Source organism: Pteropus medius, unplaced genomic scaffold (assembly GCF_902729225.1).
Source record: "Pteropus medius unplaced genomic scaffold, Ma_sr-lr_union100, whole genome shotgun sequence".
Taxonomy (NCBI): Eukaryota; Metazoa; Chordata; class Mammalia; order Chiroptera; family Pteropodidae; genus Pteropus; species Pteropus medius.
In genome coordinates, this window is record NW_024349798.1 from 10916701 (window position 1) to 10944276 (window position 27576).

At 45.7% G+C, this 27576-nt stretch overlaps 1 protein-coding gene and 1 non-coding gene across 2 annotated transcripts in view; one reads left to right on the forward strand and one right to left on the reverse strand.

The window, feature by feature from the left end:
* The first annotated feature begins 163 nt into the window (after window positions 1-163).
* The window catches only part of CLEC16A (C-type lectin domain containing 16A), a 199619-nt gene continuing 172206 nt past the window's right edge, over window positions 164-27576 (forward strand). Inside the window, 7 exon segments of the mRNA XM_039885578.1 lie at window positions 164-402; window positions 13388-13516; window positions 16617-16750; window positions 22209-22357; window positions 25051-25156; window positions 26469-26474; window positions 26854-26978. Of these exon segments, the coding sequence (XP_039741512.1) occupies window positions 323-402; window positions 13388-13516; window positions 16617-16750; window positions 22209-22357; window positions 25051-25156; window positions 26469-26474; window positions 26854-26978 (729 nt within the window). The 5' untranslated portion in view covers window positions 164-322.
* On the reverse strand, window positions 10527-10645 carry LOC120620586 (5S ribosomal RNA). Its single transcript, XR_005657940.1, has one exon. It is a non-coding gene; the product is annotated as a 5S ribosomal RNA (ribosomal RNA).

The following is a 27576-nucleotide window of genomic DNA, read 5'->3' on the forward strand; positions in this document are numbered from 1 at the left end:
TCTCGCTCCGCCTTTTCTCAAAGGCCGCAGTCTCGCAGCTGAGCGATGCACGCCGGGTCTTGTAGTTGGTTCGCAGAGTCCCGGCGATTGAGGCCTCGCAGGTGAACTGCATTTCCCAGCATTCCTTGTGGCGGCGGCCGTAAAGCGCGACGGTCGAACGGCCGGTTCCGGCTGAATGTCAGTGCAGGGCTGTGGGCCGGGGAGGAAGGTGGTTGGCGGTCTCTTCACCACCTCCGCGGCTTGCGTTGCCGCCGCGGGCTCCCGGCCGCTCGGCCGCTGGAGCATGAGACCGTGAGGCGAGCGACGGGCCGGGGCCGCCAACATGTTTGGCCGCTCGCGGAGCTGGGTGGGCGGGGGCCATGGCAAGTCTTCCCGCAACATCCACTCCTTGGACCACCTCAAGTGAGTGTATTGGGGACGGAGGTGGGAGGCCGCGGGGCTGGACACGGGGATCGAGGAGTATAGCCCCCGGCCGGGGGTCCTGGGGGATGTGAGAGCGGTGGTGGAGGGCGGAGAGAGCCGCCCGGGAAAGGCTGTACGGTAGTTAAGAGGGAGGGCTCTGGAGTCAGGGCGCCTGGGTTCGAACACTGATCCCGTCACTCCTCGCTGTGTGACCTTGGGCAAGTCGCTTAGCTTCTCAGAGTCTCAGTATCCCCATCTATAAAGGAAGGGCATGAGATTTTAGTTTACAGACGCAGATTTCGTGCTTGTTGGGACAGATCGTGGGCACCAAGTTTTCCGGGGTCGTACTTCTTAGGCTGGACAGCTGGGGGGTCGAGGGTCAGAGGTCTGGATCCAGGAGTCGGACAGATCTGGATTCGAATCTATGTGTAAATTTAGGCCTCAGGTTCTTCAGTTGTAAAACGAATTGTGACAGCACCCGCTTTGTACTATTGTCTTGAGGGTTGGTTGAGAGAATGCTCGTAAAGCTGGAAGCGCATACAGGTACTCAATGAAGGGCAATAATTAAAAAACAATTTTCTTGGAGGAGTCTAGTGAGGAACTGTCAGAACTAGAGCTCTGGGGGGAGGACAGGTGCAAACAGGGTCCAGGTAAGGAGGAGGAGTACACAGAGTGGCTTTGCAGTCAGACCTGTATTCAAATTCTGATTCCACCACTTAATGGCTGTGTGACCTTGGACAAATTACTTCACCTCTCTGAGCCTCTGGTTCCCCATCTGCAAGTGGGGATGGTGAAACGTTGTGCAAGGATTCAGTTGTGTCATGCACTGAAAGAAATTGACCCAGTGTCTGTTACACAGTAGGTGGCCAGTAGTGGTAGCTGTACTTATCAGTTAGGCAAGGCCTTCCCAGACCACCCACCTAAAGTACTTCCCCCACACCATCAATGCATCTCTACTATCTGCAGTTATCCTGTTTGTTTTTACCACTTTTCTGTCGGCTACTAAATTAGTATCTCCAGGAGGGCAGAGACTGCTTGCTTTGTTCAGAGTTGTATTCCCAGCATCTAGCGCTATGCCTGGCACATAGTAGGAGCTCAATAAATACTTAAAAAGTGAAAAAAAAAATGAATGAACTGGGGAGAGCTGCAGAACATAGAGGCCAAGCCTAGGATTTTTCCAGCGGGGGTTGGGGCTATGGAAAATAGATATCTTTGAGGAGGGAATAACTTCAGGGAGGGAAATCTAGCTGGGGGCGGGGAGTAGCGGGGAGATTGGGTGGAGGAGAAGCCAAGCCTTGTGTGCAAAATAGGCTGGTTTCCAGAGGGAGCTCCCAAGATTACTGATGGGAAAGAAGAAGGATTGAGCGGGGAGGTGGGGAACAGTGGGAGGGAGACAGGGGTCCATGGAAAGGATTGGTGGGAAGGAAATTAGTTGGGGGCTTCTCATTTGGCCAGGGGCGGGGGTGCTGTGATTCTCAGCTATGACCTTTCTAGCATGGAGCATGCATTTAATAAATGTCTGGATCTCAGAGAGTCGGGGGGCAGGAGGGCAGATCCAGGGTGAGGGATGGTTTTAGGGAGTGGTGGTGTGAGAAGATATGGGGAGGAGAGAGGCCCAGGACAAAGAGGGGGTGTGTGTAGGGAAGCAGTAATCTTAAAAGGGAGGGCAGCTGGACGGGAAAGGGAAGGGCTTAAGGATTTCAGGAATGTAGAGAGTGGGTGGATGTGGCTAAGAAAGGGACGGGGGTTGGGCCTCCTGCCAGCACCCAGGTACCTGCAGGCTCTCACCTAACTGCCTGTCTCTAACCCTTTTAAATTACTTTAATATTTATTGAATGCATTTTCTGTGCCAGGTACTTGCTAAGGACTTCCTGTGTGTTGTTTTTCCTCTAGTCCTCACGAGTCTATGAGTTATAAGAAAGTGGAAACTAAGGTTCAAAGAGGTTAAGTACTTGTCCCCAAATGACAATAGCTGAAAAATGTCAAAGCCAGGATTTGACTTGGGTACTTGTACTCATTACACTGTCTTTTTGAATAAAACTTCCTTGTAAGTCGATTTGGGAGACTTTCAACTGGGTTGAGTCTCACTGCCCAATGGGATATCTTCACCCTCCTGCCAGCCAGGGAATGGTAAAGGTTCTCAGGTTCCTTTGAAGTACCCTGGGAACCGCCCAAATAATTGTTTAGGTCGCATGGCCATCGGGCCCTTTTTGGAAATCTGAGCTACCTGCCCTGAATCAGGCTGATCAGCTTAATCCATATTACAGCCTGAATAACCTGGCGATTTGTGTACTGGTGTGGGGCTTAGTAGATCCCAAGGTGACTTGGAAAAGAGTGCTATAAACAGCCAGTGCCTACCCCAATACTGGTGATGGTTTTCATTTGGCTCTGCTAGTAAACATCTTGGGTTTTAGGTACAGAATAGCTCATTCTCTGAAGGATTTTGCAGGCTGATGGGAGAGAGCCATAGAGCCAGTGACTGCACTGCATGGCAGGTGCTGGGACTGCTGTAGGCACAGGGTTCTGTGGGAACCTTTTTGGAAGCTTTCTGGAGGAGGCAGCACCAGAGTGGAGTCTTCAGGGATGAGCAGGAACCACCATGTGGGGCAGCAGGCTGTATGTGTTTTGCGGGGAGGGGATGAGGGGTACCCTAGGATTTGTGGGGTTCAAGGTGAGACTGGTAGTTATGGAAAACGAGGCTGGAGGTGGAATGAGGCTTGGGCTTCATCTGACACGTGGGGCAACCAAGCATCCTGGTGAGCCTGGGACTGAGGGGTTTCCCAATGCATGGGACTTTAAGTATTAAAACTGAGAAAGTCCTGGGGATGTGGTACAGATTGGTCCGCCTACTAATGACAGGTGACAGTTTCTAATGCACTCTTGCCCTGACCTAAGAGAGATTAAGATATGTAAAAGAAAATATTAAGATGTATAAAAGAATTTAGAATTGACATTTTTTGAGGGCACACAAAGCATCTGTGAATGCCTCCCCTTTTTTAATGGATTTAATTTTTAAGAACAGTTTGAGATTTACAGAAAACAGATAGTCTGGAGAGCTAGAAACCCTTTTTGAACCACGTTATTCTACATAATATTCCCAGCTTTCAGACTAGAAAGGAATTTTCATGTTAGACAGTGTTTTACTTTTGCTAAACAATGGAAAACTGTGTGCCTGTGATCTTTGTGTACTGAATCGAGTTCATGATTTAGTTGAAGCAGATTGAAATACTGAGAGATTATTTGCTACATGTCATGGTGGTTTATTGCCCAGACTAGTGGTGAGGCTGTGACATTTACTAACAAATGCATATCGCTGAGCAGAACCTTTAATGAGAGTCAAGTGATTGCTACTGAAACATCACCTGAACCGGGAACTGTGAGTCCACAACTGATGAAACTTTTTTGTTCTTGTGATGTGTGATTGTCATAATTCCGATCACCCTTTTGTATGGTTTAAGATTCTTGGGTGCAAATGACATAAACCCAGATGGAATTGCCTTAAGCCCCAAATGGAACCGATTGGCTCCTGTCACTGAACAGTCTGTCCTGGCTAAGCCGTGGCTAAGTCCAGGTGTTCAGGTGAAGCCATCAATATCTTCCTGTTTCCAGTTCTGATCTCTCCTTTCTCCTGTATTGGTGCAATTCTCAGCAGGCTCCAGGCTTACATCATATCAGCTTAGCAATCCCTGGGAAAAGCTTCTTTTCTTAGTATTGCTAGCAGAAGTCCAGAATTAAGAATTGTTAAACCAACCTGGGATCTCATGCCCATCCCTGAACTAGTGACTATGGCAGGGATTGTGGGGTGCTCTAATTGGCCTTTCCCTGGTGCTCGGGTGGCATCAGTTCCACCCAAGCTAGTGGTCAGAGAATGAGAGGAAGGGGTGGTTCCCCATAGGAAAATTAGGAATTATTACCCGAAGAGATAGAGAATGTATACCCAGCAGGCAGATGTTCACCTAATTGGTATATTCAACTTTTGTCTAAGATAGCACTGATTATTTTTAAAGCTTGGGGTACAATATTGCCAGATTCATTTTCTTAGAATATTCTATTCCCCGTGGTGGGTCCAAGGCACCCACTACGTCAAGTCTAAGTTTTTCTAGGCCTTCAGAGTGCTCCAGACTCTATTCCCAACCATCTGGTTTGGTAGCACAGAGGAGGGTCCTCAAAGCCAGGCTCTAGAATAGGAGCATCCTTGGTGGCTGGACACCCATTTAAATGGAGACTTGAAAGATGAGTGGTTATCACCGTACTGAGGTGGTGGGGTGCAGGGTGGAAGGGAGGACGCTCAGGGAGAGGAAGCAGTGTTTGAGAAGCCTGGTGGAGAGAGACCTGGGTTGTTCAGTAAGGGCTGTGTATGTACATGGGCGAGGAGGACGTGTAGTACCCTAGAGGAGAGAAATAAGGTGGAAGAGGTGACAGAGGCCAGGTCCTGCTGGGCCCTGTAAATCATGGTATGGAATTAGAACATTAGGCTGAGACCAGTGGGGAGCCATTGAAAGTTTTTAACCAGAGCAGTGCTGTGGGCCTGCCAAAGTTGGAGAATGGATTGGAGGAGGCAAAACTGGAGGTGAGTGTCCACTCGGGGGACTGCTGCCATCTTCTGGTAAATTAGGGTAGCAGTCCACTGTAATCCAAGGCTATTTCTGTGCCATTTCACACTGATGGTCCTTCATACTCACTGTTATACGCATCTCATATGCCCACCTGTCTGCATCTTTGTTCCCTCCACTAGAACTCCCCTCCTCTTTTTGCCTATCCAAATGCTTAACTGTATCCTCAAAATACCAGTTCTTCCATAAAAATTGCCCTGGTAACATCAGCTAAGAAAAAGTTTTACCATCTTCTCTAACTTCGCATGTTCTTGTTCTCACTGTCTCACTCAATTAATACATTATTGTATACAGTCTTCTCATAGCCAAAGAGTTAGAATAGCTGTTAGATGCTCTGAGCTCTTCAAGCTTTATCCCTAGAAAGCTGGCCAGCGTTCCTCAGGCATGTCCTTTTGCCGTCAGAAATGGTCTTACTCAGTTATATATTAGGTTGTCTGTCTCCCAATTTGAATATAAGCTTCATGAGGACAGGGATGTATGTGGCTTGTTCACCTGAAAATTGTCAGATGCCGGCACAGGGCCTGGCATGTAGTAAGTGATCAACAAATATTTGTCACAGGATGAACAAAAGAGGCAAGTTCTTGCCAAGCTTTTCTTAACAACAGCCTGTCCTTGCCAGTTTGGTCACAGTGTCCGTGCTGGAGCTGTGAGTTTTTCTAGGGCCAAAAGCCCTGCCTACACATCGGCCATGATTGCCAGCTCCCTGGCATCTCAGACCCGGTCTCACTCGCCGGCCCTGCTTGACATCTTTCAGGGTGATTCATCAGGGGAAGCACCACCTGTAATACCCTTCTCTAAGCCTCTAATGTGGTTCCACGCTGGATGGAGCTTCTCCTTGTCCTTCTGGCCAGAAGGCTGAATGCTGACCAAATGAAGGTTTTCAAGGCACAGAGTGGGACACTCTGGGGAATATCTGAGACATCTCTGCCTTGGTGCTGAGGAGGCCAAACAGACACAGGCTCCGTGTACCCGCCCTTTCCTCCACACCAGATATCATTATTTTGGGGGGATGTGCTTTGGGGCAATGGATTTCTAGCCCCTGAGGCCTTTGTCACGTCGCTTGTCCTTTCTCACACTGTAGCTTGCAGAAGGTTTCAGGCTCTTCCAACAGGAGCATCCTAAAAGCTATATTATGTTACAAGTTATAAAACTTGTATGAACTTGAACTTAGTATATCTATCTCTGAAGTGGACATAATTGTTATTAACTGTAATGGTTTAACTTGTGAAGTAAGTAACTCTCTTGAGAAAGCAGGGTCTGTTGGGGTAGGATTTGTTTACTGTCTATAGTCCTAGGTGATGAGCCTCTAGTGTGTTGATCGCACATTGGCAATAGGCAGCAGTTCTCCAGTCTCCAGGCATTTCAAACTCTTAAGCTCATCTCTTATGGTAGAGTTTGGTAATATGCAAGGGTCTGATATTGGGATTTTACATTCTATAGAGCTTCTGTTAGAGATATGGTAATGCTGGCTGTTTTCTGAAGAAATGGAGTAAGGGCCAGTTATAAGACTTGCCTTAAGATCTGATACTTATTTTCATGCCTTTTTGGCTTGTTTATCTATTTGATTTTCTTGTATGCCAGGCATTCATAACTTCATGTAAACGATTGGCTAAGAAAAGTGTTGTTTACTTCATCGTTTGCATTTTCTATACTATGATGGTTATAAGCATGGGGTCTGGAGTCAGACTGCCTGGGTTCTCTCTGTAGGGACTCTGGGCAGGTTCTAGCTTCCCAGAACCTCAGCTCTCCAGAGCATCAACTGGGTTTAATGAGCGACTGCATCTGAGACACTCGGAACAGGATCTGGCAGTAGGAGGCTGCAGCAGCTCTGGTGATGATGATAATAAAAATGTGCACACAGAGTTTGAGGGAAAATGTTATCATTGTAACAGTTGTTAGATTGTAAGAGAAAAGTCTTCATTTGCTGTAGTTAAATGTCCAATCACTCCGTCCTGGGAAACTTATCTGAGATAGGGACACAGCTTTGTTCGTAACATTGTTGATCATCTAAAGGCTTAAAAATCCCAATGCTCAGCAGAAGAGTAACTGCCAGTGTTTGTCTTTTCAATGGTATACTGTGTAGCCATATAGATGTTTGCAACAGTTATCAATAACAAAAAAAAAAATGCTTTTAGTTTAGCCAGAGGTAGGAAGAAAAGATGGGCTTGGAAATTCACATACAACATGAACTCAACTGTATAAATATCCATAGCAAAGGAAAAGACCCAGGGAAATACCTTGTATTTCTGGCAGCGCTCATCTCTGGGCATGATTGACAGTTGTCATTTCTCTTTTGTTGTTGCTGAAGTTTCCAACCTTTCTAAAACGAGTGTTACATTTCTAAACAGAAAGTTATTAAAGTTATTAAACTATGTTAATATCCTGGAGGTGGTTGAATTACTTGATTTTCCAAAACAGCGGGATTAGATACATTATTAAAATATTAAATCCTAATCCATTAGGCTTCTTCCCCTCCCCTCCCCACCAGTACATGTAAGCAAACATACATTGAGATCTCTTCTAAAACAAGGGTTCCCAACCCCCAGGCTGTGGACTGGTACTGGTCTGTCACCTGTTAGGAGCCGGGCTGCATAGCAGGTTAGCCGTGAGCCAGTGAAGCTTCAACTGTATTTATAGACGCTCCCCAGCACTAGCATCACCGCCTAAGCTCTACCTCAAACCTTCAGGCACTAGATTCTCAGAGGAGCACCAGTCCCTGGTGGCAAAAAGGTTGGGAACTGCTGTTCTAAAACATTATCTAAAACAGTGTACTGGGCATTGTGGAGAGAAAAGATGAGCAGGTACACATACAATCATCATAGAACTTCGGAGTTTGAGATCTAATGCATATTTCTATTTACCAGCAATAAACATTTAGAAAATGAATATTTCAAACACTACAATTTACTATAGCATCAAAAAACATCAAATACGTAGGAATAAATCTAACAAAAGATATGCAAGACCCCTCTCCAGCAAACATTGAAAGAAATGTGGTGAATGTCATGTTACACTACTGTAAAGATATCAGTCTCTCCATATTTAGCTATAGATTTAGGTCAGCCTTAAAGGAAATCTTAGGTATTTTTGTGGAAATGGAGTAGGTGATTTTTAAATTTATATGGAAATGCAAAGGGCCAAGAATAGCCAATACAGTAATGAAAAAAAAAAGGAAGGAAAGAAGTCGGAGGACTTTCACTGTCACATAGCAAGATTTATTATAAAGCTGTAGTAATCGGACAGTATGGTATTGGCACAAAAGTAAACAAATACATCAGTGGAACTGGAGCATCCAGAAAGTCCCACGTGTAGTCACCTGATTAATGACAAAGGTGACATTGCAGTGCATTGGAGAAACGAGGACCTTTTCAGTAAATGATGATGAATGAACTAGATATTCATATAGAAAACAATAAATTTTGGCCAATACCTCACACCAAACATAAAAATCAGTTCTAGGTGTACTCTAAGTCAAAGCGTGAAAGGTAAAGCAGTGACTTTTTTTTTTTTTTTTTTTTTTTTAGAGATAACAGCATTTCTTCATGACCTTTGAGTTGGGAAGGATTTCTTAAGCTCAATAAACACTATCGAAGGGAAAGACTGATAAATTGGACTACATTAAAATTAAGAACTTCTGCTCATCAAAAGACCACTATAAAGAGAGTGAAAAGGCAAGCCACATTCAGAGAAAATATTTGTCATATGCATATCCAGTACAGGATTTGTGTTCACAATATATAAAGAACTCCAACAAATAAATAAGAAAAAGGTAACTCCACCTAATAAAAAATGAGCAAAAAGACTTGCACAAGGACCTTGCAGAAGATATTCAAATAGCCATAAATATATGAAAAGGCACTCACTTCAGTTATTATGCAATAAAGCCCCAATGCAATGTCACCATATACCCAGCAGAATTGCTCCACTGCAATAGGCAAAGGGCCAACATGTGTTGGAAGGACAGCTGGAACAGCTGGAACTCTCAGACCGGGCCCCGTGGCCCTTTGGCTGTGGCCGAGCTCCTGAATGCCCCTCACTCGCTGTCCTGGCTTGTGCGGCGATCACGATTTGCACATCCCCAGGTTACTGCGAAGTATGAACATGCGAAGCCCTTCACACAGAACCAGGCATATAGGCCACGCGCCACACATGGGAGCTTCTAGAATTTTCTTTTCAGGACTTACTACCCTGCTCTTTCCCCTGGGTTTGTCTGTAAGGGCCTCCTCATAGTTACTAGAATTTTTTCCAGAGGTTATTTAATGAAGCAGCGATGATAACAACAATAATAATAGCCAGCACTTGTGTCGTAGATAGTAACTGCCAGCTTAGATATCTATCTTTTTACTCACTTATTCCTCCTAACAACACCATAATGTGCAGGCACGAAAGCATCATGGTACTGCTGTTTCTCCCATCTTACTGGTGAGAGAACTGAAGTTCCCAGAGATTAAGTGCCTTGCTCAAGATCACCCAGCTAAGACTAGATTTTCGACTTCCTGCTCTGGTTTCTCTGTACCTTCCCGTAACTGTTCCCTTAACGTCTCTTTATGACTGTTTAGATCCAGCCTGATCTCTCCTTCCTAAGTTCTGGAATATTCCTTGTATAACTTAATAATGATGTTAATAACAGCCCCCACGTAACAACCACAACATGATAATAGTAGTAGCTGCTACCTCTGTATCTGTTGAGTGCTTACTGTGTTTCACATGCCATGCTTGGCTCTTTTTGTGCATTATCACATCGAATCCCTGGAGCAACCCAGTGAGAGGGCTTTGAATGTTACCACTGCTTTATGGAAGCTGAGCTCCAGAGAGAAGTGCCTCATCCAAGGCCACAGGTCGGAAGTGGCAGGGCCGGAGGTCAACTCCAAGTCTGTCTGTCGGACTCTAAAAGCCTGAGCTTCTCACCACTTGCTGATACTCGCTGTGTTTGACTTTTGGACCCTCGACTGTGTTTAGTCTTTGAATGCTCTGATGTACCTTATGTTTATGACGACAGTCCCCTACCACCCCCCACCCCCCATTCAGCACTCACTGAGCACTTACTGTGTACCAGACATTTTGGAGTATATTGGGGTCACCAAGATCAATAAGATGATAATGCTGACCTTGACGGACTCAAGTCTAGTCAGGGAGGCAGATCATTGCAAATGAGGTTGGTCTGTGCAGCAGCAAATGCATATGGTTACGGAGGTGCCAGAGAGGAGGGAACAATCAAACCCACTTGGGCAGGAGGCTGGGGAGGTTCTGTAAGGAGTGCTTTACCAAGAGCTGCCTGCACTGGGTTTTGAAATAGGAGTAAGAGTTGCAGCAAGGGCATTCCGGGCAGAAAGCACAGTGTATAGACGTCAGGGCTAGTCCTAAAGGTTTTATTTATTTATTTATTTATTTATTTATTTATTTATTTATTTATTTTATTTTTTTTAGGCAAGGCAACCTTTGGTTGACCTCACAAATTGCAAGGACCTTGTCAATTTACAGTCCCTTATTTATTTATTTTATTTTTTTTAGCGCCTACAGCACCTGGTCTTCCTAGATGGTCTCCCATCCAAATACTAACCAGGCCCAACCCTGCTTAGCTTCCGAGATCAGATGGGATCGGGCTTGTTCAGGGTAGCATGGCCATAGACTAGTCCTAAAGTTTTAAACTCTACTATCCCTACCAGGGGTCTTTGGAGCAGACCCACTCACTGAGGCCACTGCCTCGCATGGGGCCTGAGGTATGATAGCGTGATGCTCATCGCTGTTATCCTCTACGTGGAAGGAAATACCAGAGCGGGGAGGATCTGCCTCTCCCATGGCACCAACAGTGCCTGTCACAGCAGGGAGTGGGTATGCTGTGGACCGCATGGAGTATCACTGATGGCCACAGTGTGAGTGACTCAATGGCTCTGAAACTTTAGTGGAAGCTTGTTCGAAATGCAGATTTGGGGCCCTGCACCCAGGAGTCTGTGGGTTGCTCTGAAACCAATGGGTCCTGATGTGCAATCTGTGTTGTGGACAAGAAGCCACTGTCAGGACAGAGTACGGAGACAGAATGGTTTCCTGTAGACAAAGGTGTCAAACAAGGGTGCATTTTATCTCCCTATTTGTTTAATCTGTATGCAGAACATACCGTACGAAAAACTGGGCTAGACCCAGAGGAAGGAGGAATGAAAATTCGTGGAAGAAATATCAATAACTTACGATGTGCAGATGACACCATCTTACTGGTAGAAAGTAGCAGTGATCTGAAACAACTTCCAATGAAAGCGAAAGGAGAAAATGCCAAGAGTGGGACTCGCGTTTGAATATCAAGAAGACGAAGATCATGACTACAGAAGAAACGCACAACTTTAACATAGACAGTGAAGACACTGAAATTGTTAAAGATTTTGCTAACTTTGGTCCAGTTGTCAATTCAAATGGTGACTGCAGCCAGGAAGTCAAAAGAGGGTTGAGACTCAGAAGGGCAGCAATGGAAGAATCGGGAAAGATCACCAAGAGCACAGATGTGTCATTAAAGGCCAAGGCTATGATCATCTACACCCTCGTATTTCTAATTACGATGCAAAGATGCGAAAGTTGGACATTGAAGAAGGCTGATGGGGAAAAAAATTGATTCATTTGAAATATGGTGTTGGAGGAAAGCTCTACAGACACCCGGGACTGCCAGAAAGACGAACAACTGGTCCTAGAGCAAATTAAGCCTGAAACGTCACTGGAGGCGAAAATGACACACCTGAAGCTGTCCTATTTTGGGCACACCACAAGAAGGCAGGGTTCTTAGGAAAAGACAATAATGCTGGGAAAAACAGAAGGCAGCAGCAAAAGAGCAAGACTGAATATGACATAGATCGACTCTCTAAAAGAAACCACAGGCCTGAGTGTACAGGAGTGGAGCAGGGCTGTGGAGGACAGGACATTGCAGACAGCGCTCATTCATAGGGTCGCCAGGAGTCGGAGCCGACTCACCGGCACGTAACACACCCGCGAGTCAGTTCCCTGGGTCTGGGGGTAGGGAACTAGCATCTGCAGCTTAGGTGATTCTGATGCAGGAGGCCAGTGAATCACAATTTGAAAAACTCTGCTCTTTGAGTCTCTTGGGGAGGATGAGTCAAGGACACATGACGAGAGATTTCTGAGTGGATCCCCCTGGCGGTTCGTCCAGGGCGGTTCAGTGCCATGGAGTTGCCTTATCACAGAGGGAAACTGGCCTCTGCTCCCACGTGCAGCCTTGCGGTAGATTTGGGCCCAGGTAGTGACTTCCGTTCGTGGAGATTTCTGTTCTAGTTATTGCATGGTAAATTTGCAGGCATTTTTTAATTCAAACCCAGCTTCCTTAAGCAGCAGATTGTTCCTTATTGTTCCATCTTCAAGGTTCTACCTCTTCCCAGTTTTTAGAGATTTTCGACTCTCCAATCTTTCCCTGTCTTGGTTTCACCAGCCCCCACCCCCAAACTGAAGGTGGTGATAATAAGTCGGGAGATGAGTCGCTCCTTCTTCATATCCCCTTGTCCTTCCCAAGTCTGAGGCTTCCACAGAAGCTGAAATTACCTCAGTCTGTGGGCTCTGGCATTGCTGCCTCTTAAAAGGCTCCTGGGCTCCTGCTTACAACGGGCCTCAGCGACTCTTTCAGTTACCCTCACCGCCAGTAGAGGACTGGCCTGGGCCTTCTTGTCTCTGCCCCAGCCGCTAGCACAAGTCTGGAGCAACGTAAGCCTTCCAGGACCATATGGGTGGGTGAGGTACAGTGCCATGGTCTCAGGCCCACTTGACTTTGTGAATTCAACAAGCTGTGCTCAACAGATAAGATAGGTGCCCTGCAAGCAACCCAGTTCATGTGAGCCATCAGTTCCGATGGGCAGTCTGCACTTTATGGGGGATTATGGGCAATCCAAGGGTAATCTTGATTGCACATGATTTTTACCTCGCTTGAGACCCACCCTCCCTAAACTGTGGCCCTACCTCTTGTGGGTCTTATGTTAGGCATTCAACCCTAAGCCATGTTTCTCTACATGCTCCATGAGCATCAGAATCACCTGGGAGCATGTGAAAAAGACCAGTGCCTGCTCTTCCCTCAGCCCCCCTGAATCTGAATCTCCAGGTGGGCTCCCATAATCCCACTTTATCCAGCTCTCCAGGTGATTCTCTTATGATTGAGGGTGGCTGTCTTCAAGGGCTTGACCATTCTTATACCTCAGTTGGGATTGGTGTGTCCCCGGTTATCTAATGCTTCAAAGCCATTTTTCTTGAGTGGTGAGTTCTGTCTCATCTGAATGGAAATAGTGCTAACTGGATCTGAAAAAACACAGCCATATTGTCCCCCAAGTATTGCTAATGGTCATTGAGCCTGGCTTTCATGTCAGTTGGTAATCTTTCCTTTCTCTCAGGTATCTGTACCACGTTTTGACCAAAAACACTACAGTCACAGAACAGAACCGGAACCTGCTGGTGGAGACCATCCGTTCCATCACCGAGATCCTGATTTGGGGAGATCAGAATGACAGCTCTGTATTTGAGTAAGGGTTTCTGATGTTTTTTGATTCTTCTTCTTTTGAATATTTTCCTAAATGGATATCAGGAGTCATTTCTGATGTCAGAATTTCATGTCAATTTGGTCTTACACAAATATATATCTCTACCTCTCTATCTATGTAAAATGTCCTTGAAACACTGTAGAAATGGAAGCTGAAAATGGGGTAATTATGGAAATGAGTCTCTCTAGAAAACTGACAACATCGTGGATCATTTTCCCAGTGGTGTCTGATTATCATCTCCAAGGAAGGAGACAGTGTCCTGGATGCTTAGACTCTAAGGGACCCAAAAGGACCCTGCCCTGGGAGAGACTTAAGGGTGGACTTGTTTTGTGTTTATTGATGGACGAGGCTCAGTGCCGAGCTCTTGATGAGATAATCCCCCTGCGTCTCTCAGGACCCAGGGTGGAGGCCCCGTTGTCCCAGTTGTGGCTAAGGTCACACAGCTGTTAGTGAGGTGTTGAAGCAGTGCCTCGTGCTGGAACCCACACAAGAGTTTGTCTTTATTCTCGTGCTTCCTAGATGAGCAATCTTAGGCCAGCCTCAGTTTCCTCTTAGTCCAGCCTCAGTTTCTTCATTTTTAAAGGAGAGAGAGAGTTTCTTGCCTAGCACCTGATATAAAATAGGCACTAAGAAATGTTAGCAGTTCATAATAAAAAAAAAAGGTGTCTCTGTTGGAAAGTTAAAAAGAAAAAGCTGTTAACTATGAACTAATTCCCAGTAGACCTGGCTCAGGATCTGAGTGCAGAAGAAGTTGGGTTATGACAACCATCAAACACAACCACCAAAAATATTTTATATTTTTATATAAAACAATCTCAATTGTAAGTATTGAGGCCACTTTAAAACCCATTTAAAAAAAAAATAAAGGTATTCTCTTTCCAACTTGGATTCTTATTAGCTATGCTGATTTTCTGGATAGCTCTATATTTTCATCAGGAGGATTAACTAAGATAAAGCTACTTATGGAAAGTGTAAACCTGTGACACTGGCCATGATCCCCAGAGGACAACATGAGTAATAAAGCAAGGCGTTGCTTATAAATGGGACTAGCTTCTTTTAAGTATCCATGGGGAATTGGTTGATCATTATATTTTTAGAAATGAGAGAGACCCTTGCGTTAAAGATTAGAAACCGTGTCCCTGTTTACTAGAATGCCCGCTTAAAAAACTCCTGAGCTCTTTGAGGTCCAGTAATTAAATGGCTGCCTAACAGAGTCCCCAAGAGAATTTTTTTTTAATACCTTTTTTATTTTGGAGTAATTCGTGAAGATAGTACAGAAAGTTCTCATATACCCCTCCCGCGTGTCCACCGTTGTTAATATCTTTGATTACCGCGGTGCATTTTTTGAGCAGTTGATATCGGTACCTGATTATTGAATAAACTCCAGACTTGATTTGGATTTTGCCAGATTTTCCCATTAGTAGCCTCTTTTTGCTTTAGGATCCCAATTCAGTCTTCCGCAGTGCATTTAGTTGTCACATCTCCCTAGTGTCCTCTGGTCTGTGGCAACCTTGACACTTTCGAGGAATACCTATGCCACCTGGGAGCGTGGGAGTTAAGTCTCACCTTCTGGAAGGGAGGAGTATCTGCATTATTTGAAATTCTTCTGCATGGAAGATTTGTTTCTTCTCCCCAGTTATTTATTTAGTCAATCATTAATCAGTATGAATTCATGGATATTTATTTTACACTTTGGATTATAATCCAATACTGCATTGTGTATCTTGTTGCTCAGTTTGTCCCAGCTTCGGCCATCGGGTGCTCTTTCAGGTTGGTCCCTGTGTCCCTTTGACACGCCCCCGTCCTTTTGTTTTTTGAGCACTTCCTGACTTCTTGGTACTATAAGATGCTCTAGGCTCATCTTGTATTTTCCTTGCCACAGCCCTAGAATTAGTCATTTTTCCAAGAAGCCCCCCTACCCCGCTCCTCTGGGGTGCTTTAAAAAATCCAGATCCTTGGACTTCATGCTGGATAAGCTCTAGGTACAGGCATTTTGATGAGTTCCTAAGTGGACCGTCATTGTGCTGCTGTGAGCTTGTTGGGTGATACTTGTAAACAAGGTAAACAAAATAGGTCAAATGATTGGAATATTCTGGGGGGGGTCAATGTGAATGGCTCCCAGAGTCAGAGTTGGAAAAGATTTTAGGGGTCTTTTTTTAGGTCATTTATTCATTCATTTACACTTTGATGGGTTTAAACAGGCCCACAGCCCTGCCACCATGCAGCTGACAGTTGAGGGGCGAGAGACAACAAAACTAAGTCAACCAGCAGACACACTTGACTGCAGGAATTTGTTTAGAGTATCCCAGATGAGAGGTTATCTGGTCTTAGCTTAAATTCAGAGAACACATAACTAGAAACATTGCTTTCTTCCTTTAAAGAAAGACACTAGGGCATTCTGTCTCCTTTTCAAAACTAAAAGAGCCAATGTGTACCCCCAAAAGCCAGTGCCACCAAGTTGTGTACAGACAAATGTCCTGTCCAGAACAAGAATGGCAAATGCAGACGTGGGAACTCCTAGGGTCCCCCACCACACCAGCATCTTCTATTTCCTTCCAGTTCTTATTCCTTAGATATGGAAACTACAGACTTGACAAATTAGAAACCAAAGCTCTTAATATTCAGCATTATCTTGCCCCTTTGTGGGGAATTCCCATTGTTGTTGTTTAACACTCAAAAGACATGGAGAGCCGAGGAAATGCTTAGTTAGGAAAACGAAGGCTATCAAATATTTGATGGAAAATTCTGCTTGTCGGGTTTATAAGCATAGATTACTGTGTAATCATTTTGCAGGTAAAGGTCTTTCCCATTCTGTCAGAGATCTAGTTAACTGCTTCCCAGAATCCGCACTGTTCTCACATTCTGGGAGGAGTGTTTGAAAGGTCGTATTGGCCTTGGTGGAAGACAGCATCGTGGGAGCTGGATAGCACAGCGGCCGAGGCCGGGCGGGCGACGTGGCCTGGCTGCTCTGCGGATGCCGTTGTGGGGTGGGGGTACACATGGGCACTCTGCATGTAGCCAGGATGATTTGGACTTTCACATGTGGAAGCAAACCGTTGACACTTTCCCATTCCCTCCCTAGCTTCTTCCTGGAGAAGAACATGTTTGTTTTCTTCCTGAACATCCTGCGGCAGAAATCAGGCCGCTACGTGTGCGTTCAGCTGCTGCAGACCTTGAACATCCTCTTTGAGAATATCAGTCATGAGACCTCACTTTGTAAGTAGTATCCTTGACACCTACCTGCCTTTGTACCACCAAGTGTCGGCAATATGTAGTTTGGCATGTTTTTTGTGTTGTTTTTTTGAATGCCCATGCTTGCCATGAGTGCTTGGACTGCCGTGACAAAGTACCCCGGACTGGGCGGCTTAGACGACAAATTTATTTTCCGAAGGCTGGAAGTCCAAGGTCAAGGTGCTGCAGGGCTGGTTTCTGGTGAGGCTGCGCTTCTTGGTTTGCAGACGGCTCCCTTCTTGTTCTGTCCTCATGTGGTCTTTCCTCTGTTCACGTGCGTGCGCGTGTGCACGCGCACACACACACACGCACGCACACACACACACGATTCTGGGAGCCCTTCCTTTTATAAGGACACCAGTTCTGTTGGATTAGGGCCCTGCCCTAGGACCTTATTTAACCTAATTCTCTTTAAGGGCTATCTCCAAATACAGTCACATTGGGGATTAGGGCTTCACCATAGGAATTTTGGGGGCGCTCAGTTCGATCCTTAACACCACGTTTATCCCTGCATGGTGAGTACTGTGAAGGGTTAAGAGAGGGCTCCCCCCTGCTGAGTGATTCTGTTCGTGTTTCTACTTCCTAATTTGTTACTAAAGAATTAGGAGTCACTGAATAATCAGTCAGCCAAGGGAACAAGCATTGGAGCAGCAGGAGGAGGGAGAACTCGCCAGGGAGTATGCAAGGGCGTGGGCTTTAGCATCCGCAGGACTGGCACGTGTGACTTGGAGCTTCTTCTCTGCCCTCACCATGTCCCGGTTCTTCATCCGAAACAACCCCCGCACCCCTGCACCCCTGCTCCCGACAGGCAGGTGCTGTCCCTGCCCTCATTTAAAACCCGGAGAGTTTGAGTCATTGGCCCAAAGTGACAGAATCGAGAAGGGGTTCATCTCAGGCGAGTTATATCAGTGGTCCTTAACTGGGGCGGGGGGGAGGGGGTGCCTCCAGTGGATATTTGTCAGTATCTGAAGACATTCTTGGTTGCGGTAATGGTGGTGGTCGTGGTGGGGTTTGCTACTGGCATTTCATGGGCAGAGACCAGGGATGCTCCTAAATATCCCACCCTACACAGGACGACCCACAACAAAGGATTCTACAGCTCAAAATGTCAGCAGTGCGGAGGGCGAGAAACTCTGATTAACCCTGATTAAGGTTGAGCATCCTCTGTGCTCAACCAGCGTGCTGTCTTTGTTATTACGAGATGACCACACCAAGCCCCAGACCCTGCTGCAGAAAGTAGGGGAGAGAGGCCAAGTGACCAAATGTCTATGTCTGAGGCGGACTTTAGGTTCCCCAAGACAGGTTTGAAAAAGTTTCTCATGCATATAAGGAGGCAGAGATGGTGTCACTGACATTTGGGGAAGGAGGGAGAGGTAAGAAATAGCGGCTGAAGGGAGGCTCTCAGAAGTGGCCACTAGATGGTGCTTCTGTCTCACAAAACTCCTTACACTGCCCAGTGAATGTGAGTTGACAAACGTTGAGTTGACTCACTCTCCTTAAGTGGTTTCTCTTGTTATCAGCTTTTGTTACGCTGAATATGAATTATGTGTGGTTTCTGAAAACTCCAAGCGGGGAAGACCCAGCTCAGTAATGCAGGCCCTGGACTCAGAACCACACATTCCCCACGCATGCATGGGGACTGATCCCCAACCGGACTGTTAAAGACAGTAGTTTCCGCTTCCACGAAGAGGAGTTCATCCTAGTACCTGCGGGATGGAGTGGTTAGAGGACTAAGCGTGACAGCGTGTGTGCGGCGCGTAGTACGGGCTCTGGCAGACAGAAGAGTCCAGAAGAGCTGGTTTTATCATTAACTCCAGCGTTCCTCCAAATGTCTGTTCTCTGATAACCCCTTTCTAAGCCCAGCAAGCCACGGGCTGCTAGATTAAAGATGGGAGTTGGGACAATGAAACATTCTGGGGTTCCTGGATCACATGGCTTTTCTTGTAGCAGGTCTAAAAAGGGCTCCCTGAGAAAAGAAACTCAGGCAGATGCCACTGGCTCTATGAGGAATTCACCAGCGCACTTTTATAAACGCTGCCAAAGTGGCAGAAATCACTGCCTTGTTACAGAACTTAAATTTGTGGGGGATGAGACAGATAGATGACTTTTGCTTTTATTTTTATTTTCTAATTATAGAAAGAAAATGTTCTCATTATTAAACAACAACCGGAAAAAAAAATCAAGCATTACAAAAATATAGAAAGCAAAAGCTCTATAGAATTTCACGCTCAGTTCAGTTTACACGTACCAGTCTCATACCATTCTGCTGTTTGCTTTATTTCCCTCCAGCCTGCCAGTGTATTTTAGATCTTCGATTGTCCGTTTATGCATCCTTACGTAGTTTGGTTCAATGGTTGCATTTTGTTGGGTCATAACTTATTTAACTTGACCATGGGCATTTAGGTGGTTTCCAGATTTTCGCTATTACAAGCAGCCACTTCACGAGTGCACCTGTTGTTGCCTGTGACATAAGTGACAGAAGGCCCGAGAGACTGAGATTACTTATAGACTCCTAGGTTTATTATAAAAGGATACCACAGAAAGTTGGCTACACAGTGAGGGGGTAGGAGAAAAATCCCAGCCGAATAATAGACGCACCCCCGCTGCCCTCATGGTGGCCCCCCACCACCCACAGAGTCACCTTGTGGAGGCCCTGGAAAAGTCCCCACGGGGCAGCGATTGGAGCATGTGGCTTTTCCAGCTCAAGAATGTAGGCAGGAGGCTCATGGTTGCATGTCTGAAGCTGCCAGCATCGGCATCTGTACTTCTGGTGGCCCGGAAGCCACTAACCAGTCACGATGGGGCTCAACATGACAGCTCCACAGTCTCTGCTCTTGCCAGCCCATCGATGCCTAACCACAGCCAGAATGACAGAATGGAAACGAAGTGCTCTAGGCAGTAGCATCCCCTAGGCTGCTTGGGTAGATGATGGACTGTTCAAGCATGGAATACTAATTAGCAGAAAGGAAAAAAGGGAGTAAATTCCCACTACGTGCAGCAACACAGATGACTCAGATGTGATGAGTGAAAGAGGCCAGACATAAGGAGCATGCATGCTGTGTAATTCCATGTACGTGAAGTTCAAGAACAAGCAAAACTAACTGGTCTATGGTGATGGAAGTCAAAGTAGGGGTTGTCTGTCTTTGGACAGTGGGTAATGACTAGGCAAGGGAACGAGGTGCCTTCTGGGGAGCTGGGGATGTGCTGTGTCTGATCTTTGTGGTGTTTATGGTGTCTGCGCTTGCAAAAATTCATCAAGCTGGACACCTAAGATTTGTGAGGTGTGTATATATATAAAAACACATAGGTACGTGTACTTACATTCATATATATATGTACATTTCCACGTATATCAAGCTGTACACTCAAGATCTGTGATATGTGGATCTTCGTTTTTAAACACAGTAAGATTCTTAGGCTCTCACTCCAGACCTCTCTGGGAGCAGGCTCCAAGATCTATCTCAGGAATTGTTCCAATCGGGAGATTTTGAAAACCGTTTTAAGACTACGTCCTTCACGGCCAGTCTGTAAAGTTAGACTCCCCAGTGTGCTTTTCTGAACACAGTGGCTTTCCTGGAGAGCTGGCTTCTCCAGCTGTGGCCCGTGCCATGTCTTCTCACAGCCCTGGACTCCCGGGTGGCTTTTGTGTTGTGTTTGGTGATTCCAGTCTTTTCAGTAATACTTTGGCCTAAGGTCAGTACCTTATTGAGCCAAATAACTTAATGGTTTATTTCCAGTTCACCCAAGAGCAGTTGTGTTCGGTCCTGGGAATACAGTGGTGGAGATTGTGACTGCAGATGATAGCAGTGAGAATAATGGCAGTGCCCGTTACCGAGTGCTTGCTTTGTGTCCCTCACTGTCTTTAGTGCTTTTCATGTATCATCTCCTTTAATCTCCACAACAGCCCCGTGAGGCAGGTACTGTTTTTTTAGTTTTTAGACAAGGAGACTGGGGAGTGAGGAGGGTAAGTGGCTTGTGCAGAGTCACCCAGCCAGGACATGGCAGAGGCAGTGTGGGTCCAAGTCCACGTTCGAACCCAGTGCATCTCACACACCAGATGATGGCAAGCCCTTTAAGATTTCTTAACACGGAGTGCTGGGTCCACCCCAAAGATCCGACTGGGGGTCGGGGCTGGGGCCCAAGATCCAGTGTGTCTGATCAGCTCCCAGTGATGCCGTGCTGCTGGTCTGAGGACCAGTTTTGAGTAGTGATGCTCTGAACCACTCTGCTCTACTGCCTCGCGAGTCTGCCTGTGAGTGAGGATGTCAACTGTGTTTTGCCTTTAACCATTTGCTGGGAGGCAGGTGGGATGGTACAGAGCTCACAGGTTGGCAGCTGAGCAACCAGACAGCAGGGACAACAGAGCCTGCTTTGCAGGGTGGCTGGTGAGGACTCAGAGAACATATCTGACAAGGGCCCAATGCCAAGGTCACGAACTGCAGGCCCACGGGCAGTGGCTGGTCTTTTTTTGCTGGCCAGTGCAGCTTTAAAAATGAACTGATCTAGTGGCCAGTGTTTCAAACTCAGGAGATGCAGCATTAAAATCTGTTTCTTAGCTTCCTTTGCAAAGTCGGAAGCTCTTGCCAGGCTGGCCTATATTTCTGCAAGGGCCTGGAACTGGGAGCTTGGAGAGGGTGGCCATTCTACAGTTGGCCCCAGTACCCCAGACCCTTGTCACCCAGATTTTATTGTTGGCACCCAGTAGCGATGATGTTAACACAGGCTTTGACTCTGGGCCTGAGTTTGAATCCCATCTCTGCAATTTACTGTCTTTGCATCCTTGGGCAAATTAATCAACTTCTCTGAGTTTTTTTTTTTTTTTTTTTTTTTACTTATCTGTAAAATGGGAAGAATGAGACCTACGCTCTAGTATCGTCATGACAATTATAGCGGAAAGCACTCAGCTTGCTACTGGGCTCATAGTAGAGGGTCAGCATAAAGTGGCTTTTATGAAATCATGTTACAATATAGGGAGAAAAGAACTATATGAGGCCCTTTGTGACTTTCAGGGATGACAGAGTGACTTTTGCTAGCAAAATGGGGAAGCTTTTTATAAAATACAGTGCTTTTTACCCTCATCCATTGGTGGTTTGTGAAATGCCCACGCACAACTCGTCTGTCCCACTCCAAGCTCTGTGTTGAACTGTGCCGGCCATAAAAGAAAATGCTCAAGTGTTCTTTTCTGTTTAGCGTGGGAGGCAGGGGTAACCCAGGCCTTTCTCTGACATTGCTCTTGAACTTTTTAGTGACTATGCATAATGGCCTATTTCTTTCCTGGCTAAAGGTTAAGCTCTCTGCAAGCTTGTTTAACCTCACCCACCCAGAAGCTTGACTGGTTCGGGTACATTTACACTATCACCTGCCTGTCACCTGACGTTTTCTGCTTGTCTTTCCTCTAGCACGAATTAACCGGTTTTTCTTTTCTTTTTTTTCCTCCCTCTAGATTATTTGCTCTCTAATAACTATGTAAATTCTATCATTGTCCATAAATTTGACTTTTCCGATGAGGAGATTATGGCGTATTACATATCGTTCCTGAAAACACTTTCGTTAAAACTCAACAACCACACTGTCCACTTCTTTTACAATGAGGTAAGTAACTGCCACGTGGTACCTTTGAGAGGAAAGCTAGCTGGTCAGAGCAGCACCTTCTTTCCCGGTGGCCTTCTCTCTGTTTACAAAGCACTTATGTATTCACTATTTCCTGACTTTCACAGCAATACTTGACCTTGGCATGCTTAAAATTTTTTAAAATTTAATAAGTTACCTCTCCGTTTTTGATGTAAAATTCAATTTGTGCTACCTAAGAGCATTATACCTGGCAGGGAAAAATGCTTGGAAGTTGACTTGGGGTCATGTTGCCGTGTGGGAAAATCAGGCACTCTAGACAGACCCAGCTTTGCCACTTCTCTGCTGTGTGACTTTAGAAAAGCCCCAGTCCTCTGAGCCTCAGTTTCCTCCTCTGAGAAATGGGAATGATAATATATACCTTGTAGGGTTTTCCAGGGATTGAATTAAATGTGATGATGTCTTGAAAACACCTAGTATATATCTGGCTCCCTAAAATCATAGCTATTGCTGTTCTTTACAAGTCAACATCCCTGATATTCCTTGGGAGAATTACTAGAAATTTAAATAAATAAATTGCTCTCGTTTTCACAATTAAAAGTAGCTTGAAAAATAAAGTCAATTTATTTCACATGCCAAAAGGTACATATGCCGGCTGTCCTGGGACTGATTCATCCTGTAGCTCAACCACTTTATCGAGAACCCAGGTTTTTCTATCCTTGGGCTCGACCTCTCATGGTCTCAGAATGGCTGCAGCAGCTCCAGACATCACATGCTCACATGCCACTGCTGAAAAGCCCGATGAGATCACTTCCTTATTTGTGTTCCTTTTTAACTTTCAAAAACTTCTTTCCCAGAAGCCTCCTAGCAGACCTCTTCTCATGTATCACTGGTTAGAAATCTGTCACATTTATTGAACAGTGCATCCAGAATTTGGGAGTGGCTTGGCAGAACATTTCTAGTGTGGTATCTTGTGAAGCTGCAGTCATCTGAAGGCTGGATTGGGGTTGAGGATCTGCTTTCAAATGACTAGCTTATAGGGTTGGCCTGTTGGTACTGCCTGTTGTCAGGAGACTTCAGTTATATAAGCTTCTCCAGAGGCTGCTTGAAGGTCCTCATGGCATGGCAGCTGGCTTGCCCCAGAATTAAATGATCCAAGAGACCAAAACAAGCTGTAATGCCTTTTATGAGCCAGCATCAGAAGCCACACACCATCACTTCTGCCATAGTCTTTAGGCCACAAGGGCAAGGCTTGATTCATTGTGGGAGAGGACAACACGAGTGTGTAACACAGGAGATCAGGATCATTGGGCCACCTTGGAGGCCAGCTATCACACAGCCACATGGCAGGCATCTTCTGATTGGCCGTTGCACATGCTGCACGGCCTGTATTTGAAGTCAGACTGCAGTCTCAAACATATCGTCCGAGTCTGGGCAGAATCCATCCAGCTATCCTCATATGATGCAGCGACGGTGACCTGAACCTTGCTTTTCTTTTTCTTTGGGGAAGAGCTGGCCTCAAAGGGAAGAAATACTAGCTGTCAACCACAAAACGTGTGGCAGTTTGAAAATTTAACATTGTGTGACCCAGTACCTAGCACATAGTAGATGTTCAATAAACGCGTCCAGAGACCAGATGAATGACATAGCATTCTCCAAGGGACTCTCCCTGGTGGAAGAAAACCCACCTGCAAAGGTCAGACAGACCAGAGAAGGGGCCAGATTCTCCCTCCACTCAGGTGCAGGTGGGCTTCTGTGCACCTGGCTGGGAGGGCAGAACTTTGGAATTTCAAGGCCAGAGTGATGCTTCCGGAAGAGCATCCTGCTGGTCACCAGAGGAATGGTACGAGCCTCGTTTTTTGAGGCGGACTTGGTGTCCTCTTTTACATGGGCCGTTCCGGTAGCTACTGTTAAGTGTACACTTGACTTCTAGTGCTCAAAGTCAATTCGTCCTTAATAGACAGTTGTCACCTCACTGGAGGTGGCCTCTTCCCCATACCCTCACGGCCCATGAGTGCCCTCCAGTTGGCCATGTGGGAAAACTGGCCAGAAGGGGGCAGCAGAGCATGTCGTGGAGCGTCTCCAGGCCCAGATCCTATTGTGCCTTTTTTTCCTAAAGACTGCCACAGTGGACTTCTGTGGTTCTGAGCTGTTTGGGTCTGTTCCGATGATTCCTTTGTAGTGTCAGAAGATTCCTGAGACCTCCTCCTCCATGATAACGCTTATTCAACCCTTCTAGTGTTTCCAGATAGAGAAATATATACAAGCCAAGACAGATTCTGAATGTAGGAAAACTTGACACTTGCCTTTTTTAGCAGCATCTAATAACAACTGGCGTTACTATTGAGTGCTTCTAAGGTACTAGGTGCTGGGGTTAGCACTGTGCTGAAAATAACCTCATTTAATCCTAGCAGTTACGAAGTGAGAATTATTATCCCCATATTCTAGATGAAGAAACAGAGGCCTAGAAATATTACATCGCACGGCTAAGAAGTGGTAGAACAGATCACACATGAGCCCAGTTCTGGACCCTTTTCTGTTTCTTCCATGGTTTCGCCTCCCCATCCCTTCCCACAGTCCCCACTGGGAATGAACCACTGGCTTAAGGTTCATGTTTGGTAACATTTCTTGGTCTCTGGTAGAGTTCAGAAAGCTGGGGTCAGGGGCAGGCCTGTCTCACGGGCTTGTGACTTCTTTTTGGTATTCTTTCGTTTTAGCACACTAATGACTTTGCCCTGTACACAGAAGCCATCAAATTTTTTAACCATCCTGAAAGCATGGTTCGAATTGCTGTGAGAACCATCACTTTGAATGTCTACAAAGGTAAGTTTTCCTTCTGATTTCTACCGTGGCAGCTAGTACTTGCTCTCAGGTGTTTACGCATAGAATTCTCTGGTGGTAACAGGGAGCCTGTTTATCATAGCTCTGGTTGCTTGTCTCACAAAAGGCTTGTAGTTATTGACCATTTCACTGGGCCCTTAACTGAAATTTTTATGCCACTGCCTTGAGCCTGCACACTCAGTTCTGCATGCTAAAGTCTTAGTGCCCATGCACAGAAGTGGTAGTGTCCTAAGAGAGGCACATGCAGGACTCATTAAACAAAAGCAGAGTTGCTTTTTTTAAATATTAGATTTAAGTTTTTGTTTTGGCCTATAAAATAGACTTCCAGTGGGGATGTTATCTTTAAATAACATATAAAAGCATTTCACATCATGGACAGCAGGGGCCAGTATTGTATTCTCCACCAGCTGCCAAGCCCGGCAAATTCCTCTTTCTTTCAAGATGTGTTCAATGCCCAAATCATTGCCTCCAGGAGAAAGCCTTCCAGGGCTCCCTGCCGGCACCAGCACAAAGCCTGGCTGCTCACAAGTTTCCCGACCTGGAATTGCCCTCCGAGGCAATATCTTCTTGGCCGAAGGTTGGGGTTATTTTCCTGTAATCACCATACTGGAGCTGGGACTATTTTCTCAGGGACCAAAGGGTATTGACCTTCAGGAGTTACGATGTTATTACTTAAGATGACCTCTAATGGGGAGGATGCAGGAGCTCCCCAGGGACTCACTCCAGCCTAGTCTGGGATTACGTTAAATTGAAGAACCAACCTTCCTAAGGGCCCAGTGGGGCCCATCCAGAGGTCGCAAACTGAGGGCCTGGGAGCAGAATCCAGCCCTGACAGGTTTTAATTGGCTTAGTTATATATTTTTTAATACATAGTTGCCAATATTTAAAAACTGGGAGGTCTTAGGTAACAATCCGGGTTTCTGATCTGAGAAGGTAGATTGGCTATTGCGGGCCCACAGACCTGCAGGGCGGTGGTGAGCTGGTGCTGAGAAGTAGCTGCCCGCTGTGGGGTCGTGGTCGCCAGTTTGCACACCAGGCCTGCCCGCTTCACTCGTTGAGTCACTGGCCAGCCCCGCAGCCTTCTGAGTTTGCGACCTGCTCCGGGCTGCGGTTCTGCCGCCTCCCTCTCTGTTTTCTCTTGTTCTCTTCTAACCTGTGTCTTTTGGTTTAGATGCCTCCTGCCCCAGCTCTCTCCCTCTGAGCAGCTGTCTCACCATCCCAGTTCCTAACCCTGTTAACCGTTGTCTGTTTTTTGCCTTTCCTTCAATGACGATTCCTGTGTTCCTTATTCCAGTGTCATGTAAGTTATTAACCTCTGGTTTTCTGCTTTCTTAGCTTATCCTTACATGTACAGGAAATACAGGAAACTTGCTTGAGAATGGTGTAGCTTTCGTTGTAGCCTAGCTAAACACGCTGCTGATAAGTAGGCTTTCTAATGCATTATTGATGTTTAGCCCAATTAATTAATTTTATTAACAGTAAAAATAGCATAAGAACTGCCTTGATGAGGATAGTTTTATGAATAAGATAACCATTTTAAAGTATTTCCAGGAAGCCAGAAAAGATTCAGATTCTAATAGAGAGCTTTTTCATTGTGGCTTTTTTTTTTTTAATCTCCCCCAAGTTATTTTTGGTAGCTTGACTTTTTTTTTTTTCTCTTCTTTTGTGAATTTTCTCAGTGGATAACCAGGCCATGCTACACTATATCAGAGATAAAACTGCTGTCCCTTACTTCTCCAATTTGGTCTGGTTCATCGGCAGCCACGTGATCGAACTTGATAACTGTGTGCAGACTGATGAGGAGTAAGTGACCTCCTGGGGTGCTTATTAGGGAGACAGAGTAGGGGAGGAAAAAGTAAACATTAGAACAAAACTTACCCGCCTATGTGTAGGCAGAATACGGACTTCCACACTCAAAGGTTCCACCCACCTTTTCACTTTTTATAACAGTGGAAAGTGGGAAATACTGCAAGGGGGTGAGTACACTTACAGATGGGGTGCTAGGCAGCTGGTAAAAAGATGAAGATGATTCCTCGCTGGTGAACGGATAAACGAAATGTGGCATTTGCATACAGGGGAATAGTATTCAGCAATAAAAAGGAATGAAGCTCTGACACATGCTACCCCATGGATGAGCCTGGAAAGCGTTATGCTCCGTGAAAGAAGCCAGACACAAAGGACCACGTTTTATATGATTGCATTTATGTGACCTGCCCAGAATAAGCAAAGCCATAGATTTATAGGTTAGCAGCTTCTTAGGGCTGGAGGAGAGGGTTTGTGGGGGAAATGGGAAATGACCGCCTGTGAGTATAGGTCTTTTTATGGGCAGAGAGGATAAAAATGTTCTAAAATTGATTGTGATGATGGTCGGACAACTCTGTGAATATAGTTTTATATGTAAA